General features: G+C 44.9%; 2 protein-coding genes across 6 annotated transcripts in view; one reads left to right on the top strand and one right to left on the bottom strand.

The window, feature by feature from the left end:
• The window catches only part of fam221a (family with sequence similarity 221 member A), a 55,751-nt gene that overhangs the window by 18,433 nt on the left and 12,568 nt on the right, over positions 1-24,750 (bottom strand). The window contains exons 1-2 of one of the 2 annotated variants that reach the window (XM_063069420.1): positions 19,895-19,999; positions 1,265-1,438 (exon numbers count right to left, since the gene is read on the bottom strand). In XM_063069420.1, the coding sequence (XP_062925490.1) occupies positions 1,265-1,438; positions 19,895-19,947 (227 nt within the window). In that variant the 5' untranslated portion in view covers positions 19,948-19,999. Of the gene's footprint in view, positions 1-1,264; positions 1,439-19,894; positions 20,000-24,750 lie in introns of those variants that run through there. The other variant, XM_063069421.1, reaches the window with a different exon arrangement.
• The window catches only part of LOC134357777 (alpha-1,6-mannosylglycoprotein 6-beta-N-acetylglucosaminyltransferase A-like), a 158,465-nt gene continuing 156,499 nt past the window's right edge, over positions 22,785-24,750 (top strand). The window contains exon 1 of one of the 4 annotated variants that reach the window (XM_063069412.1): positions 22,785-22,895. The gene's annotated coding sequence lies outside the window, so the exon portion shown is untranslated. Of the gene's footprint in view, positions 22,938-22,972; positions 23,830-23,891; positions 24,217-24,750 lie in introns of those variants that run through there. The other 3 variants (XM_063069411.1, XM_063069410.1, XM_063069414.1) reach the window with 3 other exon arrangements.

Genomic DNA, 24,750 nt, shown 5'->3' with positions numbered 1-24,750 from the left:
TTCATAAGGATGACTCCAGGAGTGAAAGGGTATCGTACGAGGAACATTTGATGGCTCTGGATCTGAACTCGCTAGAATTTAGAAGAATGAGGGGGGGATCTCATGGAAACCTTTCAAGTATTAAAAGGCCTAGACAGAGAAGATGAGGAAAGGATGTTTCCCATGTTGGGGGAGACTAGGACAAGAGGGCACAGCCTCAGGATAGAGGGGTGCCCTTTCAAAACAAAGATGTGGAGAAATTTCTTTAGACAAAGGGTGGTGAATTGGTGGTGAATTTGTGGAATTTGTTACAAGATGCAGCTGTGGAGGCCAAGTCATTGGGTGTATTCAAGGCACAGGTTGATAGGTTCTTGATTGGACATGGCATCAAAGGTTACGAGGAGAAGGCCGGGGAATAGGATTGAGGAGAGAGGTAAAAGGATCAGTCATGATTGAATTCCCTAATGGGCTAATTCTACTCCTATGTGTTATGGTCTTATGGCCTTACATGTATACTATCAGCTGAGACAACGTTTGTCTGGAACAGGCCAAGTCAAGTCAGGTTTATCGTCATTTAACTATCTACATGTATTCCATCAAACGAGACAATGTTTCTCTGAACCAGGGTGTACACAATAAAATCTACAGGTGAATTACACATAAATAAACAATGTAAAGTGCTTAAATTAAATATTGTCAGGTACAGAACATATTACGATGACACTTCAAATGTGGCAGGGAGTTTAGAAGCTCAATGGCCTGAGGGAAGAAACTGTTTCCCACCCTGACCATTCTTGTTTTTATGCCTCGGAGTCTCCTGCCTGATGGTAGAAAGTCAAAGAGAATGCTGGATAGAGGTGTGGGATCCTTGATAATACTGAGGGCCCTGCGTACATAGTGCTCCTGATGAATGTCCTCGATGGCTGGTAGAGAGACCCCTCTGATAGTCTAAGCTGTTCTCACAGTCCTTTGTAGGGACTTATGGTCCAATGCTCAGCTGCTGCCATACAAGATGGAGATGCAGCTTGTCAGGGCGCTCTCAATTGTGCTCCTATAAAATTCAGTTAAGATGTCAAGTGAATCTATCATTTTGACTGGGCATCCAAAAAGGGATGGAATCAGGATCCTGCATATCTAATTTCCGTGAAAGTGCTTGTTGAATTTAGTCTATTGAGCCTGATTGAAATGTTGAGCGCTACAAGCAAAGAATGAAATCAGTCACCCAAAAGATACACTGAGTTTAAAAATATAAGAACAATAAAACAAAAAATATTTAAAATACTACCTGTGCCGGCAAAAACAGAGTGTTTCTGGGCCAACTAATTTGCAGTCGATCCCTCCGGGTGACGACCAGCTAACAAAAAGGCGATTTTGTAATCGCATTGGCAGCACTTCTCTCTTGTACCTCTCATATTCCTCTGGTGTAAACAGGGTCCCTCCATCATCCTCACCAACAATCCTAAAGAAAAAGTAACAAGGTAAAGCTCTTGTCATCAATTCAATCGATCAATTGAAATTAGGACCATAGCTGGGTTTAAAGAATATTATATGTCTACATGATTGACAGAAGAAGTGTTGGATTGTTTCCAATAGTTAATAAAATGTTTCAGGGGTTATTGGAAGTAACTTACTAGATGCCGGAAGCGGTGTGGGAGGCAGAGACGTGGCTGGCACACTAGATTCTGTGCTGAGTTGGGGACTGGCATCTCCCATCCATGCTGCCCTCCAGTGTGTACTTTGTTGAAGACAGGCTGGATTGTGTTTGTCTGTGGCTGCACGAGCACATGATGAGGAACTGCTGCATGTTTGTTCTTGCAGAAACAAGGCTACAGTGCACATCCCATGCACTATTAATCTATAGGCCATGCCTCTCATGGATATGGGCTATATATTCTTCACATAATTATATGTGCTGTGTGTGACTGTTGGTAATGGGTTTGCACCGTGGCCCCGGAGGAACACTGTCTTGCTCGGTCGTATTCATGCGTGTGGTTGAATGACAATTAAACTTGAACTTGAAACTAATGAAGTTGAAGAACAATGTAATGATGCTAAACCTGTGTCAATGTTTTAGCTGCAGTAACAAACACCATGCAGGAGAAACTCAACCGGTCAAACAGCATACTGTTCCTTCTGCAAATTGTGGTTCCAGATTCCAGCATTGGCAGTTTCTGTATTTACATTCTTAAGTATTTTTTAAAGGTATCCCTTTTTTCAAAAAAGAATGAATACTTTTTTAAAAAATGTATTCATTCTTTTTGTAAAAAAGATTGCTGGTGCTTTTTATTAATGGGGCAGGCCTCTGCAGAAAGCTCAGTTGGCTCACACTGAAAATGAATATGTTTAATTTGCAAATAGAAACATAGAAACATAAAAAACCTGCAGCAAAATACAGGCCCTTCAGCCCACAATGCTGTGCTGAACATGTACTTTCTTTAGAAATTACCGAGAGTTACCCATACCCCTCTGTTGTTCTAAGTTCCATGTGCCTGTCCAGGAGTCTCTTAAAAGACCCCATCATATCCACCTCCACCACCGTCGCCAGCAGCCCATTCCACATACTCACCACTGTCTGTGTAAAACACTGACCCCTGACATCTCCCCTGTACCTACTTCCAGGCACCTTAAAACTGTGCCCTCTCATGCTAACCATTTCAGCCCTGGGAAAAAGCCTCTGTCTGTCCACCCCATCAATGCCTCTCATTATCTTATACACCTCTATCAGGTCACCTCTCATCCTCCATCGCTCCAAGGAGAAAAGGCCAAGTTCACTCAACCTATTATCATAAGGCATGCTCCCCAATCCAGGCAACATCCTTGTAAATCTCCTCTGCACCCTTTCTATAGTTTCCACATCCTTCCTGTAGTGAGGTGACCAGAACTGAGCACCGTACTCCAAGTGGGGTCTGACCAGGGTCCTATATAGCTGTAACATTACCTCTCGGCTCTTGAACTCAATCCCACGGTTGATAAAGGCCAATGCACCACATGCCTTCTTAACCACAGATTCAACCTGCGCAGCAGCTTTGAGCATCCTATGGCCATGGACCCCAAGATCCCTCTGATTCTCCACACTGCCAAGAGTCTTACCATTAATACTATATTCTGCCATCATATTTGACCTACCAAAATGAACCACCAAAGGTAAATGCAGCAGGCTTTTTCCACTGAGGATGGTTAAGACTACAACTGGAAGAGGTCATGGGTTAAGGGTGAAAAGTGAAATGTTTGAGGGGAATACGATGAGAATTTCTTCAGTCAGGTTGTTGAGAGTGTGGAATGAGCTGCCAATGTAAGTGCTGGATGTGAGTTCAATCTCAATATTTAAGAGGAATTTTGAAAGGTATATAGATGGAAGGTGTATGGAGGGCTATGGTCTGGGTGCTGGTCAATGGAACTAGGCGGATTAATGGTTTGGTGTGGACCAGATGGGCTGGCAACTTCTCAGGATGTCAAAACATATGGAATCTACAAGGAACAAAGCACTTTTTATTCTATTAATTTTTATGTGGTATTCCAACTATTTTTGGTCATTTAATTTGCCAATCTTAAACTAAGTCTGAAGACCACGATACTCACTGGAATACCTTTCTTTCATTTCCTGATTTTCTATCCCAGGAGTTTCCAGCCTGAGGTCCATGACATAAAAATGGTCAGGAGACTGTTGATCGGGACCAATGAACAACTCACATCAGTAAGGTCCAAATTTTGGCTCCATCTATGTTGATTTATCACTAAGAAACTCTTTGTTTTATGGAATGGATCAATTATCTCTTATTCATTGCCTTTCTTTCATCCTTTTTATCAAGGTTACCTTACCTATTTTTCCACTTTGTTCATTTTTTTGTCTCCCGAATTCATATCTGTTGGACAACTATAAAATATTTCACCAATTCTGTTTGAAAATAACCTGTAAGCTGAAGTTTGACTCAGAAACACAACTGACTTTTTATTATGTAAATCTATTTGTCCGTAAGACTATAAGACATATAAGAATTAAGCAATTTGGCTAATCGAGTCTGTTTCACTTTTCAATCATGGCTGATTTATTATCCTTTCAAACCCATTCTCCTGCCTTCTCCCTGTAACCTTTGATGCCTTTATTAATCAAGAACATATCAACCTTCACTTTAAATATACACAATGACCTTGCCTCCACAGCTACCTGTGGCAATGAATTCCACATATTCACCTCCCCCAGCAAAAGAAATTCTCCCTCATCTCTGTTCTAAAGGGATGTCCTTGTATTCTGAGGCTGTGCCTCTGGTCATAGACTCCCTCAGTATAGGAAACATCCTCACCACATCCACTCTAGGCCTTTCAATATTTAGTAGGTTTCAATTGGATTAATTAATTATTTAATCGGTTCTGTTTTTATGAATCATTAATACATAAGAATAGAACAGGTAAAGAGGAGCTGAACTTGAACTTTGGTCTATTATTTAACATGTTTGTGACTGACTTTTTACCTCAACTTTATCATTCTCATACCACTTGATTCCATCAGCATCAAGATGGGTTATGGTGTTGGGGCTGGTGGCAGGAGTCTTGTGAAATGTCTGAACAGAAAAGACTGGATATTGTGGGAGAGGATCAGCAGTCACAGGTATCATTTATTTACTTCAAGGGGAATAGAATATAAAAACAATGAGATAATGCTGAAGCTTTATAAGACACTAGTCAGGCCGCACGGAATATTATCAACGGTTTTGGGCCCTTTATTTCACAGAGGATGTATTATCATTGGAGGAAGTCCAGAGGAGGATCATAAGGATGATTCCGGGAATGAAGGTGTTAACATATGAGGAGCGTTTGGCAGCTTTGTACCTGTATTCAGTGGAATTTAGAAGAATGTGGGGGAGAAGCTCATTGAAACCTACTGAATGTTGAAAGGACTAGATATGGTGGATATGGGGAGGATGTTTCCTATGGTGGGGGTATCCAGAATTAGACAACACAGCCTCAAAATTGAGGAGCAACCTTCTAGAACAGAATTAAGGTGTAATTTTTGTAGCTAAAGAGTGGTGAATCTATGGAATGCTCTGCCTCTGACTGAAGTTGAGGCAAGTCCATGGGTATATTTAAAGCACAAGTTGATAATGTCCTGATTGGTCAGGGCATCAAGGGATATGGTGAGAGGGCAGGTGTAAGGGATTGAATGGGATCCAGGATCAGCCATGATGAAATGGCGGAATGGACTCATTTGCCTGAATGGCCTAATTCTGCTCATTTGTCTTATAGTCTTATCGTATCATAACTTTTTTGCTCTTGTATTCTATACCTCTGTTTACAAACACAAGATGGTGTATCATTCTTATAACCACTTTCTCAACAACCCTGTCATTTTAAACATGTAATTTTTGAATGGTGTCATCTGGGTTCTGTTGCCTGCTTTCCATTTTCCTTCAAAAATGTGACATTTAATATTTCTTATTATTAACTTTAACCTGCCATCTTTCTGCCTATTTCACCAGCCTGTCTATACCGCCATGAAGGTATTATTACGTTCCCTGCAGTTCACTACATCTCTGCATTTTATGCCATCTCTGTGATTGGAAATTGTGCCCTGCACATCCAAGTCCAAATCATTGATATGTATTAGAAGCAGTGGTGATAATACTGACCCTACAGAAATTCCACTACAAATAGGTTTCCTCTTACTTAGCCATACTGCTGCAGTCTGCGACGTTCAATCTGGATGACAAGGCAATTATATAACAACATATCTATACCTTTTGAAAGTCACAAAGTTAGACCATAAGACATCGTAGCAAAATTAAGCCATATAGACCATCGAGTCTGCTCTGCCATTCTATCATGGCTGATCCCAGATCCCACAACTCCATACACCTGCCTTCTCGCCATAAGACCATAAGACATAGGAGCAGAATTAGGCCATCTAGCCCATCAAGTCTGCTCCGCCATTCAATCATGGCTGATCCTTTTTTTCCTCCTCCTCAACCTCAGTTCCCGGCCTTCTCCCCGTAACCTTTGATGCCATGTCCAATCAAGAACCCATCAATCGCTGCCTTAAATATACCCAACGACCTGGCCTCCACAGCTACATGTGGCAACAAATTCACCACCCTTTGGCTAAAGAAATCTCTCCACATCTCTATTTCGAAAGGGCGTCCCTCAATCCTGAGGCTGTACCCTCTCGTCCTCGACTCTCCCACAATGGGAAACATCCTTTCCATATCTACTCTGTCTAGGCCTTTCAACATTCGAAAGGTTTTAATGAGATCCCCCCTCATCCTTCTGAATTCCAGCAAGTACAGACCCAGAGTCAACAAATATTCCTCGTATGATAACCCTTTCATTCCTGGAATCAGCTTTGTGAACCTCCTCTGGACCCTCTCCAATGCCAGCACATCTTTTCTAAGATGAGGTGCCCAAAACTGTCAATAATGCTCAAGGTGAGGCCTCACCGGTGCCTTATAAAGCCTCAGCATCACATCCTTGCTCTTGTATTCCAGACCTCTTGAAATGAATGCTAACATGGCATTTGCCTTATTCACCACTGACGCAACCTGCAAGTTAACCTTTAGGGTGTTCTGCACAAGGACTCCCACATCCTTTTGCATATAAGATTTTTGGATTTTCTCCCCGTTTAGAAAATAGTCCGCATATTTATTTCTACTATTCATGACCATGAATTTTCCAACATAGTATTTCATTTGCCACTTTCTTGCCCATTCTCCTAATCTGTCTGAATCCTTCTTCATCCTACCCACTTCCTCAACACTACCTGCCCCTCCACCAATCTTCATATCATCTGCAAACTTGGCAACAAAGCCATCTATTCCATCATCTAAATCATTGATATACAGCATAAAAAGAAGTGGTCCCAACACTGACCCCTGCGGAATACCACTAGTCACCGGCAGCCAACCAGAAAAGCATCCTTTTATTTCCACTTGCTGCCTCCTACCAATCACCCAATGCTCAACCATGTTAGTAACTTTCCTGTAATACCACGGGCTCTTAACTTGGTAAACAGCCTCATATGTGGCACTTTGTCAAAGGCCTTCTGAAAGTCCAAATATACAACATCCACTGCATCCCCTTTATCTATTCTACTTGTAATCTCCTCAAAGAATTCCAGAAGGTTCATCAGGCAGGATTTTCCCTGAAGGAAAGCATGCTGACTTTGTACTATTTTGTCCAGTGTCAACAAGTACTCCATCACCTCATCCTAACAATACACTGTAACATCTTTCTAACTACTGAGGTCAGGCTAACTGCTCTATAATTTCCCTTCTGCTGCCTCCCTCCTTTCTTAAAGAATGGAATAACATTTGCAATTTTCCAGTCCTCTGGCACCATGCCAGGGTCCAATGATTGTTGAAAGATCATTTCTAATGCAACCACAATCTCTAACACTTCCTCTTTCAGAACCCTAGGGTGCAGTTCCTCTGATCCAGGTGACTTATGTACCTTTAGGTCTTTCAGCTTTTTGAGCACCTTCTCCCTTGTAACAGTAACTGCACCCACTTCTCTTCCTTCACACACTACAATATCGGGCATACTGCTAGTGTCTTCCACAGTGAAGACTGATGCAAAATACTCATTTAGTTCATCAGCCATCTCCTTGTCCCCCATTATTATTTCTCCTGCTTTATTTTCTAGCAGTCCTATATCTACTGTCATTTCTCTTTTTTTTAACATATTTGGAAAAAACTTTCATTATCCACTTTAATATTATTTGCTAGCTTGCTTTTCCCTTCTAATGATTTTTAGTTGCTCTCTGTAGGTTTTTAAAAACTTCCCAATCCTCTAATTTCCCACTAATTTTTGCTTTGTTGTATGCCCTTTCTTTTGCTTTTACAAAAGTTTTGACTTCCCTTGTCAGCCATGATTGTACTATTTTACCATTTTAGTATTTCTTCATTTTGAAATACGTATGTCTTGCACCTTCCTCATTTTTCTCAGAAATGCATGCCATTGCTGCTCTGCTGACGTCCCTCCCAGCATCTCCTTCCAATTTACTTTGGCCAACTCCTCTCTCATACCACTGTAATTTCCCTTGTGTGTGGCATCCGTTAGTCTCGCACCTGGGAAGTCTTGCTTCAGTCTGTGTTAGAGCAGCGTCTGTCGTGGCTGTAGAGGCCCACATGGGAGTGACAGTCTCGGCTGCAGCGAATGCACGTGTAGGCGCTGTCCTCCAGTGTTGTCTTGGTGCTATTTTTCCAATGAGTGCACTTTCTTCAGCAGCAAGCCTCAGCTTCTCTTCTCCTCTTTTTAGACCTCTGCGTAGTTCCAGCCTCCAGCCAGAACGATCGCTTGCGATGTCCTCCCACCTCTCGACGTTCATGTTCAGTGACTTCAAGTCTCTCTTGCAGACATCTTTGAAACAAAGATGGGGTTGTCCTTGTGCTCTCTTGCCGGAGGCCAGGTCCCCGTACAGCAGGTCTTTCGGGATCCTCCCATCTGACATGCGGTGTACGTGGCCCAGCCAGCGGAGACAGCGTTGTTGGAGCAGGGTGAAGAGGCTGGGTATCTGGGCACGGGTCAAGATCTCTTTGTTGGTGACTCGGTCAACCCACTTGATGTCCAGGATCCATCTCAGACTGCGAAGGTGGAAGGCATTGAGATGCCGCTCTTGTCTGGAGTAGAGGCTTCAGGTTTTGCTGCCGTAAAGCAGTGTGCTTACTCCACTGAAATATTGCTACATCAGACTTTACTTTCTCATATTGTGTTCACTGGTTCCTAAGGGTTCTTTTACCTTAAGACCCCTAATCATCTCCTGTTCATTACATAACGCCCAATCCAGTATAGCTGATCCCCTAGTAGGCTCAGCAACAAACTGCTCTAAAAAGCCATCTCTTGGGCATTCAACAAACTCACTCTCTTGAGATCCATTACCAACCTGATTTTCCCAATTGGCCTGCATGTTAAAATCTCCCATGACTACCATAACATTGCCGTTTTGACTCTGCTTTTCTATTTCATGTTGCAACCTGTGGTCCACCTCCCAGTCACTGTTGGGAGGCCTGTATATAATGGCCATCAATGTCCTTTTACCCTTGCAGTTTCTTAACTTAACCCACAAGGATTCAACATCTTCCGATCCTATGTCACATCTTTCTACTGTTGATGCCATTCTTTACGAGTAGAGCCACACAACTCCCTCTGCCTACCTCCCTATCCCTCTGATGCAATGTGTAACCTTGGACATTCAGCTCCCTACTACAACCATCCTTCAGACACAATTCAGTGATGGCCACAACATCATACCTGACAATCTGTAATAGTGCCACAAGATCATCCACCTTATATCTTATACTACACACATTTAGATACAACACCTTGAGTACTGTATTTGCTTTCCTTTCTGATTCTGCATCCCTAATGTTTTGATACTCAGCCATATCTTTTGATGTCCTGACTGATCAGGAAACTATCAACTTCCGCCTTAAACTTACCTACGGACTTGGCCTCCACCATAGTCTGTGGGAGAGCATTCCACAGATTCACTACTCTCTGGCTAAAAAAATTCCTCCACACCTCTGTTCTAAAAGGTCCCCCCTCAATTTTGAGTCTGTGCTCTCTAGTTCTGGATAACACCCACCACAGGAAACATCCTCTTCATATCCACCCTATCTAGTCCTTTCAACATTCGGTAGGTTTCAATGAGATCCCCCTTTATTCTTCTAAATTCCAGTGAGTACAGAGCCAAAGCTGCCAAATGCTTCTCATGTGTTAACCCCTTCAGTCCCAGAATCACCCTAGTGAACCTCCTCTGAACTCCCTCCAATGACAACTCATCCTTTCTAAGATATTGGACCCAAAACTGTGACAATACTCCAAGTGTAATATGTAATATGAATGTAAGGAAGGACAAGCTAATGAGTGGGTACAACTATAGACAAAAAAACGAATTAAGTTGTACCACAGAGGCAAAATTCATAAGGGGAAGAATGAAGGTGCTGTATTTAAATGCACGTAGCATTCGAAGTAAGGTGGATGAACTATTGGCGCAATTAGATATTGGTTGGTATGACATTGTGGCCATCACTGAGTCGTGGCTGACAGAAGGTCATAGTTGGGAATTTAACATCAAAGGATATACTTTGTATCGAAAGGACAGGCAGGAAGGCATTGCCGGTGGTGTGGCTGTATTGGTAAGAGATGGAATTACATCTTTAGAAAGAGGTGATACTGTATAGGGTCAGAGAATGTTGGCTGCCGGTGACTAGTGGTGTTCTGCAGGGGTCAGTGTTGGGACCACTTCTTTTTATGCTGTATATCAATGATTTAGACGATGGAATAGATGGCTTTGTTGCCGAGTTTGCAGATGATATGAAGATTGGTGGAGGGGCAGGTAGTGTTGAGGAAGCAGGCAGGATGAAGGATTCAGACAGATTAGGAGAATGGGCAAGAAAGTGGCAAATGAAATACCATGTTGGAAAATTCATGGTCATGCACTTTGGTAGTAGAGATAAATGTGCAGACTATTATCTTTTACGTGGAATAGTTCACAAGGTGCAGGATAGCTATGTCCCATAGAAGAAGTTGTTTTCAAATGGCAGGGCTAGGCAACCATAGCCAGCAAGGAAAGTTAAGGCTGCATAAAAGCCAAGGAAAGGGTATATAAGGTAGCAAAAGTGAGTGTGGAGTTGTATGACTGGGAAGCTTTTAAAATCCAAAAGGCAACGAAAAAAGATGAAACATGAGGGCAAACTAGCCGATAATATAAAGCAGGATACAAAAAGATTTTTCAGTTATATAAAGAATAAAAGGGAGGTGACAGTTGATATTGGACCACTGGAAAATGATGCTGGTGAGGTAGTAATGGGGGACAAAGAAACGGCAGATAAACTTAATAAGTAGTTTGCTTCAGTCTTCACTGTGGAAGGTGCCAGCTGTATGCCAGAGGTCCGTGAGTGTTAGGGAGCAGGAGTGAGTGCCATTGCTATTACAAGTGAAAAATCCTAGGCAAACTGAAAAACTGTAAGGTGGATAAGTCACCTGAACCAGATGGATGACGTCCCAGAGTCCTGTGAGAGGTTGCTGAAGAAATAATGGATGCACTGGTCATGATCTTTCAAAGATCACTTGATTCCGGCGTGGTCCCGGAGGACCGCTAGATTGCAAATGTCACTCCACTCTTTAAGAAGGGAGAAAGACAAAAGAGAGGAAATTGTAGGCCAGTTCATCAAATCTCAGTGGTTGGGAAAGTGTTGGAGTCTATTATTAACATATAACATAGAACATAGAATAGTACAGCACAGTACAGGCCCTTCGGCCCACAATGTTGTGCTGACCCTCAAACCCTGCCTCCCATATAAGTCCCCACCTTAGATTCCTCCATATACCTGTCTAGTAGTCTCTTAAACTTCACTAGTGTATCTGCCTCCACCACTGACTCAGGCAGTGCATTCCACGCACCAACCACTCTCTGAGTAAAAAACCGTCCTCTAATATCCCCCTTGAACTTCCCACCCCTTACCTTAAAACCATGTCCTCTTGTATTCAGCAGTGGTGCCCTGGGGAAGAGGCGCTGGCTATCCACTCTATCTATTCCTCTTATTATCTTGTACACCTCTATCATGTCTCCTCTCATCCTCCTTCTCTCCAAAGAGTAAAGCCCGAGCTCCCTTAATCTCTGATCATAATGCATACTTTCTAAACCAGGCAGCATCCTGGTAATTCTCCTCTGTACCCTTTCCAATGCTTCCACATCCTTCCTATAGTGAGGTGACCAGAACTGGACACAGTACTCCAAGTGTGGCCTAACCAGAGTTTTATAGAGCTGCATCATTACATCGCGACTCTTAAACTCTATCCCTCGACTTATGAAAGCTAACACCCCATAAGCTTCCTTAACTACCCTATCCACCTGCGAGGCAACTTTCAGGGATCTGTGGACATGTACCCCGAGATCCCTCTGCTCCTCCACACTACCAAGTATCCTGACATTTACTTTGTACTCTGCCTTGGAGTTTGTCCTTCCAAAGTGTACCACCTTACACTTCTCCGGTTTGAACTCCATCTGCCACTTCTCAGCCCACTTCTGCATCCTATCAATGTCTCTCTGCAATCTTTGACAATCCTCTACACTATCTACAACACCACCAACCTTTGTGTCGTCTGCAAACTTGCCAACCCACCCTTCTACCCCTACATCCAGGTCATTAATAAAAATCACAAAAAGTAGAGGTCCCAGAACAGATCCTTGTGGGACACCACTAGTCACAATCCTCCAATCTGAATGTACTCCCTCCACCACCACCCTCTGCCTTCTGCAGGCAAGCCAATTCTGAATCCACCTGGCCAAACTTCCCTGGATCCCATGCCTTCTAACTTTCTGAATAAGCCTACCGTGTGGAACCTTGTCAAATGCCTTACTAAAATCCATATAGATCATATCCACTGCACTACCCTCATCTATATGCCTGGTCACGTCCTCAAAGAACTCTATCAGGCTTGTTAGACACGATCTGCCCTTCACAAAGCCATGCTGACTGTCCCTGATCAGACCATGATTCTCTGAATGCCTATAGATCCTATCTCTAAGAATCTTTTCCAACAGCTTTCCCACCACAGACGTAAGGCTCACTGGTCTATAATTACCCGGACTATCCCTACTACCTTTTTTGAACAAGGGAACAATATTCGCCTCCCTCCAATCCTCCGGTACCATTCCTGTGGACAACGAGGACATAAAGATCCTAGCCAGAGGCTCAGCAATCTCTTCTCTCGCCTCGTGGAGCAGCCTGGGGAATATTCCGTCAGGCCCCGGGGACTTATCTGTCCTTATGTATTTTAACAACTCCAACACCTCCTCTCCCTTAATATCAACATGCTCCAGAACATCAACCTCACTCATATTGTCCTCACCATCATCAAGTTCCCTCTCATTGGTGAATACCGAAGAGAAGTATTCATTGAGGACCTCGCTCACTTCCACAGCCTCCAGGCACATCTTCCCACCTTTATCTCTAATCAGTCCTACCTTCACTCCTGTCATCCTTTTTTTCTTCACATAATTGAAGAATGCCTTGGGGTTTTCCTTTGCCCTACTCGCCAAGGCCATCTCATGCCCCCTTCTTGCTCTTCTCAGCCCCTTCTTAAGCTCCTTTCTTGCTTCCCTATATTCCTCAATAGACCCATCTGATCCTTGCTTCCTAAACCTCATGTATGCTGCCTTCTTCCACCTGAGTAGATTTTCCACCTTACTTGTCACCCATGGTTCCTTCACCCTACCATTCTTTATCTTCCTCACCGGGACAAATTTATCCCTTACATCCCGCAAGAGATCTCTAAACATCGACCACATGTCCACAGTACATTTCCCTGCAAAAACATCATCCCAATTCACAGCCGCAAGTTCTAGCCTTATAGCCTCATAATTTGCCTTTCCCCAATTAAAAATTTTCCTGTCCTCTTTGATTCTATCCTTTTCCATGATAATTATAAAGGCCAGGGAGCGGTGGTCATTGTCCCCCAGATGCTCACTCACTGAGAGATCTGTGACCTGACCCGGTTCATTACCTAGTACTACATCTAGTATGGCATTCCCCCTGGTCGGCCTGTCCACATACTGTGACAGGAATCCATCCTGGACACACTTAACAAACTCTGCCCCATCTAAACCCTTGGAACTAATCAGGTGCCAATCAAAATTAGGGAAGTTAAAGTCACCCATGATAACAACCCTGTTATTTTTGCAGCTTTCCAAAATCTGCCTCCCAATCTGCTCCTCTGTATCTCTGCTGCTACCAGGGGGCCTATAGAATACTCCCAATAGAGTAACTGCTCCCTTCCTGTTCCTGACTTCCACCCATATTGACTCAAAAGGGGATCCTGCTACATTACCCACCCTTTCTGTAGCTGTAATAGTATCCCTGACCAGTAATGCCACCCCTCCTCCCCTTTTTCCGCCCTCTGTATCCCTTTTAAAGCATTGAAATCCAGGAATATTGAGAATCCATTCCCGCCCTGGTGCCAGCCAAGTCTCTGTAATGGCCACTACATCATAATTCCATGTATGTATCCAAGCTCTCAGTTCATCAACTTTGTTCCTGATGCTTCTTGCATTGAGGTACACACATTTCAGCCCTTCTACCTTACTGTCTTTACACCGTTTATTCTGCTTCTCTTTCCTCAAAACCTCTCTGTATGTTAGATCTGGCTTTACTCCATGCACACGAATAAGGGTGAGGTTTCGGGGTACTTGGAGACAAATGCTAAAATAAGTCAAAGTCAGCATGGTTTCTGTCAAGGGAAATTTTGGGAGATATGAGAATTCTTCTACCAAGTAACAAGCAGGGTGGACAAAGGAGAGGCAGTGGATGTCTTTTACTTAGATTTTCAGAAGGCATTTCATAAAGTGCCTCACAAGAGGCTGCTTAAGAAGATAAAATCCTTTGGCGTTACAGGAAATATACTGGCATGTACAGAGGAATGGCTGACGAGCAGGAGGGTTTTTTTCTGGTTGGCTGCTGGTGACTGGTGGTGTTCCTCAGGTGTCAGTATTGGGGCCGCTACCTTTCACATTCTTTGTCAATGATTTGGATAGTGGAATCGATGACTTTGTGGCAAAGTTTGCAGATGATACAAAGGTAGGTGGAGGGGTAGGTAGTGCGGAGGAAGAATGGGGAAAAAAGTGTCAGATGGAATACGGTGTTGCGAAATGTACAATTATGCATTTTGGTAAAAGGAACAGTAGCACAGACTATCATCTAAATGGGGAGAAAATTCAGATCCAGATGTGCAAAGGGACTTCGGAGTCCTCATGCAAGATTTCCAGAGGGTTAATTCACAGGTTGAGTCTGTGGCAAAGAGGCAAATACAATGTTGGCATTTATTTCAAGGAGAATAGAATATAAAAACAAGGAGAATAGAATATAAAAACAAGGAGATAATGCTAAGCCTTTATAAGACACTAGTCAGGCCGCACTTGGAGTATTGTCAACAGTTTTGGGCTCCTTATCTCAGTAAGGATGTATTGTCATTGGAGAGAGTCCAGAGGAGGTTCACAAGGATGATTCTGGGAATGAAGGGGTTAACATATGAGGAGCGTTTGGCATCTTTGGGCCTGTACTCACTGGAATTTAGAAGAATGCGTGTGGATCTACTGAATGTTGAAAGGACTAGATAAGGTAGATGTGGAGAGGATTTACCCTCTGCTGGGGATATCCAGAACTAGAGGACAGAGCCTCAAACCCTTTTAGAACAGAAGTGAGGAAAAATGTTTTCAAAGCCAAGGAGTAGTGAATCTGTGGAATGCTCTGCCACAGCATGCAGTGATAGATTCCTGATCGGTTGGGTCATCAGGGGATATGGTGAGAGGGCAGGTGTATGGGGTTGGATGGGGTTTGGGATCAGCCATGATGAAATGGCAGAATGGACTCAATGGGCTGAATGGCCTGACTCTGCTCCTATGTTTTATGGTCTAAGTGTAGCCTGAGTAGTGCCTTATAAAGCTGCAGCATTATCTCCTTGCTTTTATATTCTATTCCCCTTGAAAAAAATGCCAACATTGCATTTGCCTTCTTTACCACAGGCTCTACCTGTAAGTTAACCTTCTGGGAGTCTTGCACGAGGACTCCCAAGTCCCTCTGCACCTCTGATGTTTAAACCTTCTCCCCATTTAGATAATAGTTCACACTATTGTTCCCTTTACCAAAATACATGATTATACATTTCCCAGCACTGTATTCCATCTGCCACTTCTTTGTCCATTCTTCCAATCTGTGTACGTCTTGCCGCAATCGCATTGCTTCCTCAGCACTATCTGCCCCTCCAGCTATCTTCACATCATCTGCAAACTTTGCCACAAAGACATCAATTCCACTATCCAACTCATTGACAAACAAGTGAAAAGTAGCGATCCCAATACTGACCCCTGAGGAACACCACCAGTCACTGGCACCCAACCAGAAAAGGCCCCCTTTATTCCCACTCGCTGCCTTTTACCTGTCAGCCATTCCTCTATCTATGCCAATATCTTTCCTGTAATGCCATATGATCTTATCTTGTTAATCAGCCTCATGTGTGGCACCTTATCAAACAACTTATGAAAATCTAAGTACGTGACATCCACTGCCTTTCCTTTGTCCACCCTGCTTGTTAATTCCTCGAAGAACTCTTAAGAGCTTTGTCAGGCAAGATTTCCCTTGACAGAAACCATGCTGACTTTGACTTTTTTTAGCATTAGTTTTCAAATACCCTGAAACCTTGATAATAATAGAATGCACCACTTTCCCAACCACTGAGGTTAGGCTAATTGGCCTAAAATATCCTTTCTTTTGCCTTCCTCACATCTTAAAGAATGGAGTGACATTTGCAATCTTCCAGTTCTCTGGGATCATGCCAGAATCAAGAGATTCTTGAAAGATCATGACCAATACATCTGTTATATCTTCAGCAACCTCTCTTGGGACTCTGGGATGTAGTTCAACCGGTCCAGCAGACTTACCAACCATTAAACCTTTGAGTTTGCCTAGCACTTTTTCCTTTGTATCAGCAATGGCATTCACTCCTCTTCCCTGACACTCACAGACCTCTGGCATACTGCCGGTGTCTTCCACAGTGAAGACAGATGCAAAGTCCCCATTAAGTTCATCTGCCATTTCTTTGTACCCCATTACTATCTCACCAGCATCATTTCCAGTGGTCCAATATCAACTCTCACCTCCCTTTTACTCCTTACATAACTGAAAAATCTTTTAGTATCCCACATTATATTACTGACTAGTTTGCCCTCATTTCATCTTTTCCCTTCTTTATAGCTTTTTTAGTTGCCTTTTGTTGGATTTTAAAAGCTTCCCAATGATCCAATTTCCACTTACTTTTGCTACCTTAAACCTTGTACAACATAGAAACAGGACCCTTGGCCAACAGCATCTCTGCTAACTATACAATGACACTTGCCTGCATTAATTCCATATCACCTGTGCCAGGGCTCCCAACTATTTTCATGCCATGGACCCCTATCATTAACCAAGGAGTCCTTGGACCCCAGTTAGGAGCTCCTGCCCTATGCCCTGCTTATTCAAGTACCTTTCTGAATGCCGCTTAAATGTTACTCCTGCTTCCTCTTCCACCTCTGACAACACATTTTCAAATACCAATTCCTCCGTGTGTGAAAATTTTAAATTCAACGCACTTTTAAAATTTAAATAAATGCCCTCTAGTTTTGTACTCTCCTGACAAGGGAAGCAAGCACTGGTTCTCAACCCTATCTATGCCTCGCATGATTTTATATGACTCCAACATGTCACCTCTCCGCCTCACTTCCTCCAGGAACAAAGACTCAGTCTGTCCTGATAACCCAAGACTTCCAATCCAATTAACATCCTTGTGAATTTTTTCTCTGCATTCACTCCTGTGACTGAACAGAGGTGTGCTTTGTTGTTTGTCATCTATATCAATGATCTGGATGATGAAGTTGTTAATTGGATCAGCAAATTTGCAGATGATATCAAGATTGGGGGTGTATTGCACAGTGAGGAAGCTAATCATGGCTTGCAGGGGGATCTGTATCAGCTGGAAAAATGGACTGAAAAATGGCAGATGGAATTTAATGCAGACAAGTGTGAGATTTTGCACTTTGGTAGGACCAATTAACCAGTGTAGGTCTTATACAGTGAATGGTAAGGCATTGAGGAGTGCAGACAAATGGATCTGGAATACAGGTACATAATTCATTGAAAATGGCAGCATAAGGTCGTAAAGAAAGCTTTTGGCACATTGGCCTTCACAAATCAATGTATTGAGTACAGAACAAGGGATGTTATGTTGAAGATGTTGGTAAGGCCTAATTTGGAGTATTGTGTGCAGTTTCGGTCATCTAGCTACAGGAAAGATGTAAACAAGATTGAAAGAGTGCAGAGAAAATTGACAAGAATGTTGCCAAGTTATATGGAAGGATTCAATAGGTTAGTGCTGTATTCTTTAGAACATGGAAGATTGAGAGGAGATTTGATAGAGGTATACAAAATTATGAGGGGCATAGACAGGGTAAATGCATGCAGAGTTTTTCCACTGAGGTTGGGTAGGACTACAACCAGAGGTCATGGCTTAGCGGTGAAAGGTGAGAAGTTTAATGGGAACATGAGGGGAAACTTCTTCACTCAGAGGGTCGTGAGAGTGTGGAATGAGCTGCCATCACAAGCGGTACACGTGACCTCAATTTCAACGTTTAAGAGAAGTTTGGATAGTAGAGATATGGAGAGCTATGGTCCTGTTACAAGTCATCAGGAGTAGGCAGCTTAAACGGTTTCAGCATGGAGTGATGGACCTGGTTCTGTGCTGTACTTCTCTACCATTCTAGTTTAACCAAGTCCTTCCTATAGTCAGAAACCAGAACCACACACAATATTCCTCAGTAAAGCATAACCAATGTTTGGTACAGCTGTAATGTGACATTCCAGCTGCTGGGCTCAATGCAACACACACAAAATACAGGGGAACAGAGCAGGCAAGGCAGCAACTATGGAACATCTAACGGTCAACATTTCGGGCTGAGACCCTTCATCAGGACTGGAGAAAAAAGATGAGAAGTTAGAACAAGAAGATTGGAGGAAGGGAGGAAGAAGTACAAGGTGGTAGTTGATATATGAAACTGCGAGAGGGGGAGGGGTGAAGTAAAGAGCTGGGTAGCTGACAGGTGAAAGAGATTAAAGGCTAGAGGAGGAGAGGGTGGAAGACCATGGAAGAAAGGGAAGAGGGAGGAGCACCAGAGGGAGGTGATGGGCAGGTAAGGAGATGATGTGAGAGAGAGAAACGGCAATGGGAATGGTGAAGGGGGGGAGGCAATTACTGGAAGTTCAAGAAATCGATGTTCATGACATCAGGTTGGAGGCTACCCAGACGGAATATAAGGTGTTGCTCCTCCAACCTGAGTGTGACCTCATTTCGGTAGTAGAGGAGGCCACGGACTGACATGTTGGAATGGGAAGTGGAAGTAGAATGGAAATGGGTGGACACTGGGAGATCCTTCTTTTTCTGGTGGATGGAATGTAGGTGCTCAGTGAAGCAATCTCCCAATCTGTGTCAGGTCTCACCAATATACAGGAGATCATACCAGATACAACAGATGACCCCAACGGACTCACAGGTGAACTGTCGCCTCACCCGGAAGGACTGTTTAGGGCCCTGAATGGTAGTGAGGGAGGAGGTGTAGGAGCAGGTATGGCACTTGTTCTGCTTGCAAGGATAAGTGCATGGAGGGAGATCAGTTGGGAGGGATGAATGGACAAGTGAGATGCATAGGGAGCAATCCCTGCAGAAAATGTTGGGGGCAGGGTGTAATACCATACACCTTTCTCACTTTCCTACTGACCTGAGTTCCAGCTTTCGTAGATACAATATACTCGTATCCCAAAAACTCTCTGTTCAACCACACTCCCAGGACCCTGCCATTTGCTGTCCCTGTTTAACTTCCCAAAATACATCTATTCACACCTGTCTGAGTTTGATCACCTGGCGCACTTCCCCAGGTGATCTATCTACTGTAGTAACACGTCCACCACACTATTGGTGTTATCTTCAAACTTACTAATCATACCACCTTCATTCTCATCCAAATTATTGACATATAAATGAGACAGAGGTCCAGCACCACCTCTCCCCCCTCCCTATAAAACAACATTCCACTCTCACCCTCTGCCTCTCATGACTAAGCTGATTTTATTACAAATTCACCCTGGATTCTATGTTTTCCAACCCACCATAAGGGCCCTTGCCAAAGGCCGTATTAAATTCCATGTTGCCCCTGCCCTCGTCAATCCTCTTGGCCTCCTCTTTCAAAAATGCAATCCCAAATCAGACGTGATTTCCCACACATAAAGTTATCCCTAATCTGTGTCATTGGGTCGTAGAGCTCCACAGCACAGTGCTTTGCTCCCCGCAGGCTCCACGATCCCCAGCCCCGGTGGTGAGACCCAGAGACCGACTCCCTCACCTCCGATACTCCAAGTAGGAATCAACGGCCCTTTTCGGGTCCACCGGCTCCATGACAGTTTGGTAACCATGCAACGGGGCCGCCCGGCTCCATGACGGCGCTGTAACCGGCAATGCGTACACTGCGCATGCCCGATCAGGGGCAGGTCCTCTGAGCGGAACATCCATCATTGGGTTCCTATCCGTCACACTGCAGAGCAGATATAATGCAGCAACTGTCAGTTCAGTCACTACATTAATGCACCGAGTGTATCACTACATTAATGCACCGAGTGTAATGGTCAGCACTATAGGGGCAATACTAATGCACCCTATACGGTCACTTAAACTGTAGATATGGACAAAGAAATGGCAGATGGAGTTTAACCCGGCCAAATGTGAAGTGTTACACCTCGGTAAATGTAAAGAGACAGTACAGTACACTACTCCCATTATAGGAAGGATGTCGAGGCTTTGGAGAGGGTGCAGAAGAGGTTTGTCAGAATGCTGCCTGGATTAGAGGGCATGTGCTATAACGAGAGGTTGAACAAACTTGGGTTGTTTTGTCTGAGGGGAGATCTGATTGAGGTTTATAAGCTTATGAGAGACGGAGAGAGTTGCCAGACGGTATGAGAAAGCAGAGGACGATGAACCAGTCCTCATCAGGGGACTGGAGGTGGTATTATCATCTGTCCTGGGACCAGCATGTAGGTGCAATTACAAAGGCCGCAAGGCTTTCTTAGAAATTTGCTCAAATTCAGCAAGTCATCTAAGACTCTGGAACTTCTGCAGATGTACAGTGAAGAGTATCCTGATGGGTTGCATCATGGCCTGGTATGGAAACTACAATGCCCATGAACGGACAAGTAGTGGATAAAGCTCAGTCCACCCACTTGTTCTCCTTGTCCGTTTCTGCCTCACCCCCATTACCTGGTCTCATCACCTACCCCATGAATTCCATTCATCTGCCTCTCATCACTCCCTGAGCTGTCTTCACTCTTTCCCCTTCCCTCTCCTACAAGCCCAAGATTCTCTATCACCTACACAAAAGAGAGCAGTAAGTGGTATGGCTAAGAAGAACAGTTAATGACCAAATACATTACCACGTGCTAAGCATGCAGCATCAGGTGACAAAACATCGAGCCATATTCATTTGTCCTGATCTGCTGAAGGCTCTACAACATGTAGTCAAAACTACCCAATGCTTCACTGGTACCAGCCTACTGACCATCATAGACATATATGCAGAAAGATGCTGGGAAAGGGCCAGCAATATCATGAAGGATCCCATCCACCCCGCTCACAAACTGTTTGTCCCTCTCCCCATCAGGGAGGAGGCTACATAGCATCCACGCCAGGACCACCAGACTCAATATGTTACTTATTCAAGTAGTAAGGCTGATCAACACCTCCACCCACTAACCCACCCCTCCACATCCCCGACCACCACTACTTTATCATTACTGTCAGAGTCACCTTATGCACAGAATCTCCAGTACCTAGCATCACTCTATATAGTTATGTTTATTGTGTTCTTTATCTGAGTTTTTGTGGTGTATTGGAGTGTAAATAACAATTATTTTGTTCTCCTTTACACTTGTGAATGTTGTAATATCTATTCAGTACTGAAGCAGGCACTAGGTATAAAGAAGATTCAGGAGGGTTTAATTTCATTTCCTGTACACAAGGTCTTTGGCGTTGGAACCAGTAGTCATTGTCTCACTAATTCATTTTCCTCAGTGTGAATGTTCTGATTATTCAGACATACTGCCTTTACATTGTTCGTGCGCACTCTTTATTTTAGTGACCACTTTTCTGACATCCACTGAGCACACTACTTCTCTGTGGAGTTCCTGTTGGCGGTAGGAAACTCCACACCCTGCAAGGCCATTGGTCATGCTTGATGGACATCACAACAGCTAGAATCACTTGACTCGCCTCCCAGGAAGTAAAATATTGAGATAGAGAGAAAGAGACTTCTTTTCCCACTACCCATGACCCATCCTCCACACCTCCTCTCCCCTCCCTTCCCTTCCACACCCCTCCCCTACCCTACCGTAACCCTTACCTCCCCACCCATAACTCTCCCCCGACGTCGCTATCAGATCCTTACTTCCCCCCCCAGATCTCCTCTCCCTACTCTACCCTACCCCTTACCTCCCCACCCATAATTCTCCCCCGATGTCGCTGTGAGGTCCTTACTTCCCCTCCCTTCCCCTACCGTACCCCTTACCTCCCCACCCATAACTTCCCCCCCCCCGACGTCACTGTGAGATCCTTACTTCCCCTCCCCTACCCCTTACATCCCCACCCATAACTCTCCCCCGACGTCGCTGTGAGATCCTTACTTCCCCTCCCTTCCCCTACCGTACCCCTTACATCCCCACCCATAACTCTCCCCAGACGTCGCTATCAGATCCTTACTTCCCCTCCCCTCCAGATCTCCTCTCCCTACCCCTTACCTCCCCACCCATAACTTCCCCCCCGACGTCGCTGTGAGATCCTAACTTCCCCTCCCCTACCCCTTACATCCCCACCCATAACTCTCCCCCGATGTCGCTATGAGATCCTTATTTCCCCTCCGATCCACACCACACCCTTCCCTTCCCCTACCGTACCCCTTACCTCCCCACCCATAACTCTCCCCCGATGTCGCTATGAGATCCTTACAGCCCCTCCAGATCTCCTCTCCCTCCCCTCCCCCCCACCCATAATTCTCCCCCGACGTCGCTATCAGATCCTTACTTCCCCCCCAGATCTCCTCTCCCTACTCTACCCTACCCCTTACCTCCCCACCCATAACTCTCCCCCGATGTCGCTATGAGATCCTTACATCCCCTCCAGATCTCCTCTCCCCTACCACTTACCGCCTCTCCCTCCCCTCCCCTCCCCACCCATCACTCCCCCCCGATCCCGCCTCGTCGCGCCCGGTTGGCGCATGCGTGATGGACTGGCGCGGGGGCTGCCGGGATGGGAGGTGCTGGGTGCCGGAAGCGGCCGGAGTCCGGCAACGGGAGGGAGCGGTGAGTGAGCGGCTCCGGCTCCGGGACAGGGACAGGGACCAGGTGAGGGAGCGGCGAGTGAGAGGCCCCGGCACCGGAGGGGGGCGGGTTAGTGTGTGACTGGGCATACTGGGAGGGTGAGCCGGACCGGTGGATCGGTGTGACGGCTGTGTAAGGACTGGCATAACGAGAGTGCGGGGAGTGACGGACCGGGGAAGGGGTGACGGAAGATGTATGTACCCGGGGAGAAGGGAGAAGGGGATGGCCGGTGTGTGTGTTCGGATCCCGGACCGATCTCCAGTTGACATCACTGTCCTTTCAGCCGCCGGTGTCGGGCCCAGGAGCCCCACTCCCTTCTTCCCTTGCTTCACTCCGAGAATCGCGCTCGCTCCCTCCACTCCAGGGTCCCGGGATCAGTTTTTTAGTCTTACTGATGTTGCGACACCACTCAACCAGATGATCTAACTCACTCCATACGCCTCCTTGACACCATCTGAAATTCTGCCAAGAGTCGCTGTGTCATTTGCAAATTTATAGATGCCATCTGAGTGGTGCCTAGCCACAGAGCCATGCGTGTAGAGGGAGTAGAGCAAGGTGGTGGGTGAGGTTATTTCTGATCTGCACAGATTGTGATCTTCTGGTTAGGAAGTGGAGGATCCAGCTGCAGAAAGAGGTACTGAGGCCCAGGTTTTGGAGCTTTATGATCAGACCTGTAGGACTGAGCGTGCTCGCTCACTCGCCCCTTCCTCCCCTGGTGCCCACTGAGCTGTAGTCAATAAACAGCACCCCAGTTAGCATTGTCCAGGTGAGCCAAGGCTCCGTGAAGAGCCAGTGAGATTGCATCTCCTGTACACCTATTGTGGCGATAGGCAAATCGTAGTGGATCCATGTCCTTGTTGGGCAGGAGTTGATTCTAACCACAACCAACCTCTCAGAGAACTTCATCACCACAGACGTGAGTTGTTGTTTTGTATGGCTGATTGAAGTGTGGCCTGGCTGGGGCATTCGCAAGTCTGTCCATTTGGGAGCCGGGGATGGGGATGGTCAACCATCTTGTCCACTGCCATTCCAACATGGGTGGCCCTGAATTGACATTGCTTGATTGGGGCCTTGAAGCATGTGCGGATGATGTGAGTGCTACTGGATGATAGTTGTTGAGACAGCGCATCCTGCTGGTATATTTGTCTTCTTGGGCCTGAAGCTGCTGTGTGAAAGGACTCTCCTCCTGATATGTGAAAACATCTTCACCATTTGTGAATCAGACCATGAACATCGAGTTCCCTGGTTAGACATGTCAAGCAACACCTGACCATGGTGGTGTCACAGCTTAGAGGGCCGAAAGGTAATTAGAGGATCGTGGAATATGAGTTAGTGGGACTGGGGAGAGAGATTCAGAATAATGTGAACAGTTTTAGGCCCCATATTTACATAAGAATGAATGTGCTGACATTGGCAAGTGTTTGGAGGTGTTCCTGAGAATGATCCTAGGATTGAAAGGGTTTATGTATGAGGAGCATAGGATGACTGGACGCGAACTCACTGCAGTTTAGAAGAATGAAGGAGAGGGGATCTCATTGAAACCTATCTAATATTGAAAGGCCTAGATAGCGTGGATGTGGCAAGGATGGTTCTATAGTTGGGGAGTTTAGGACCAGAGGGCACAGCCTCAGAATAGAAGGACAACCCTTTAGAACAGAGGTTAAGAATTTCTTTAGCCAGAGGGTGGTGAATCTGTGGAATTCATTGCCCCAGATGGCTGTGGATGTCAAGTCACTGGGTATATTTAAAAGTTCTTGATTAGTCAGGGCATCAAAGGTTATGGGGAGAGGGCAGGATAATGGAGTTGATAGGGTTAATAAATCAGCCACGATGGAGT

The sequence above is a fragment of the Mobula hypostoma genome, chromosome 17, assembly GCF_963921235.1.
Source record: "Mobula hypostoma chromosome 17, sMobHyp1.1, whole genome shotgun sequence".
NCBI classification, from domain to species: Eukaryota; Metazoa; Chordata; class Chondrichthyes; order Myliobatiformes; family Myliobatidae; genus Mobula; species Mobula hypostoma.
This window is presented reverse-complemented; position numbering and strand designations above follow the sequence as displayed.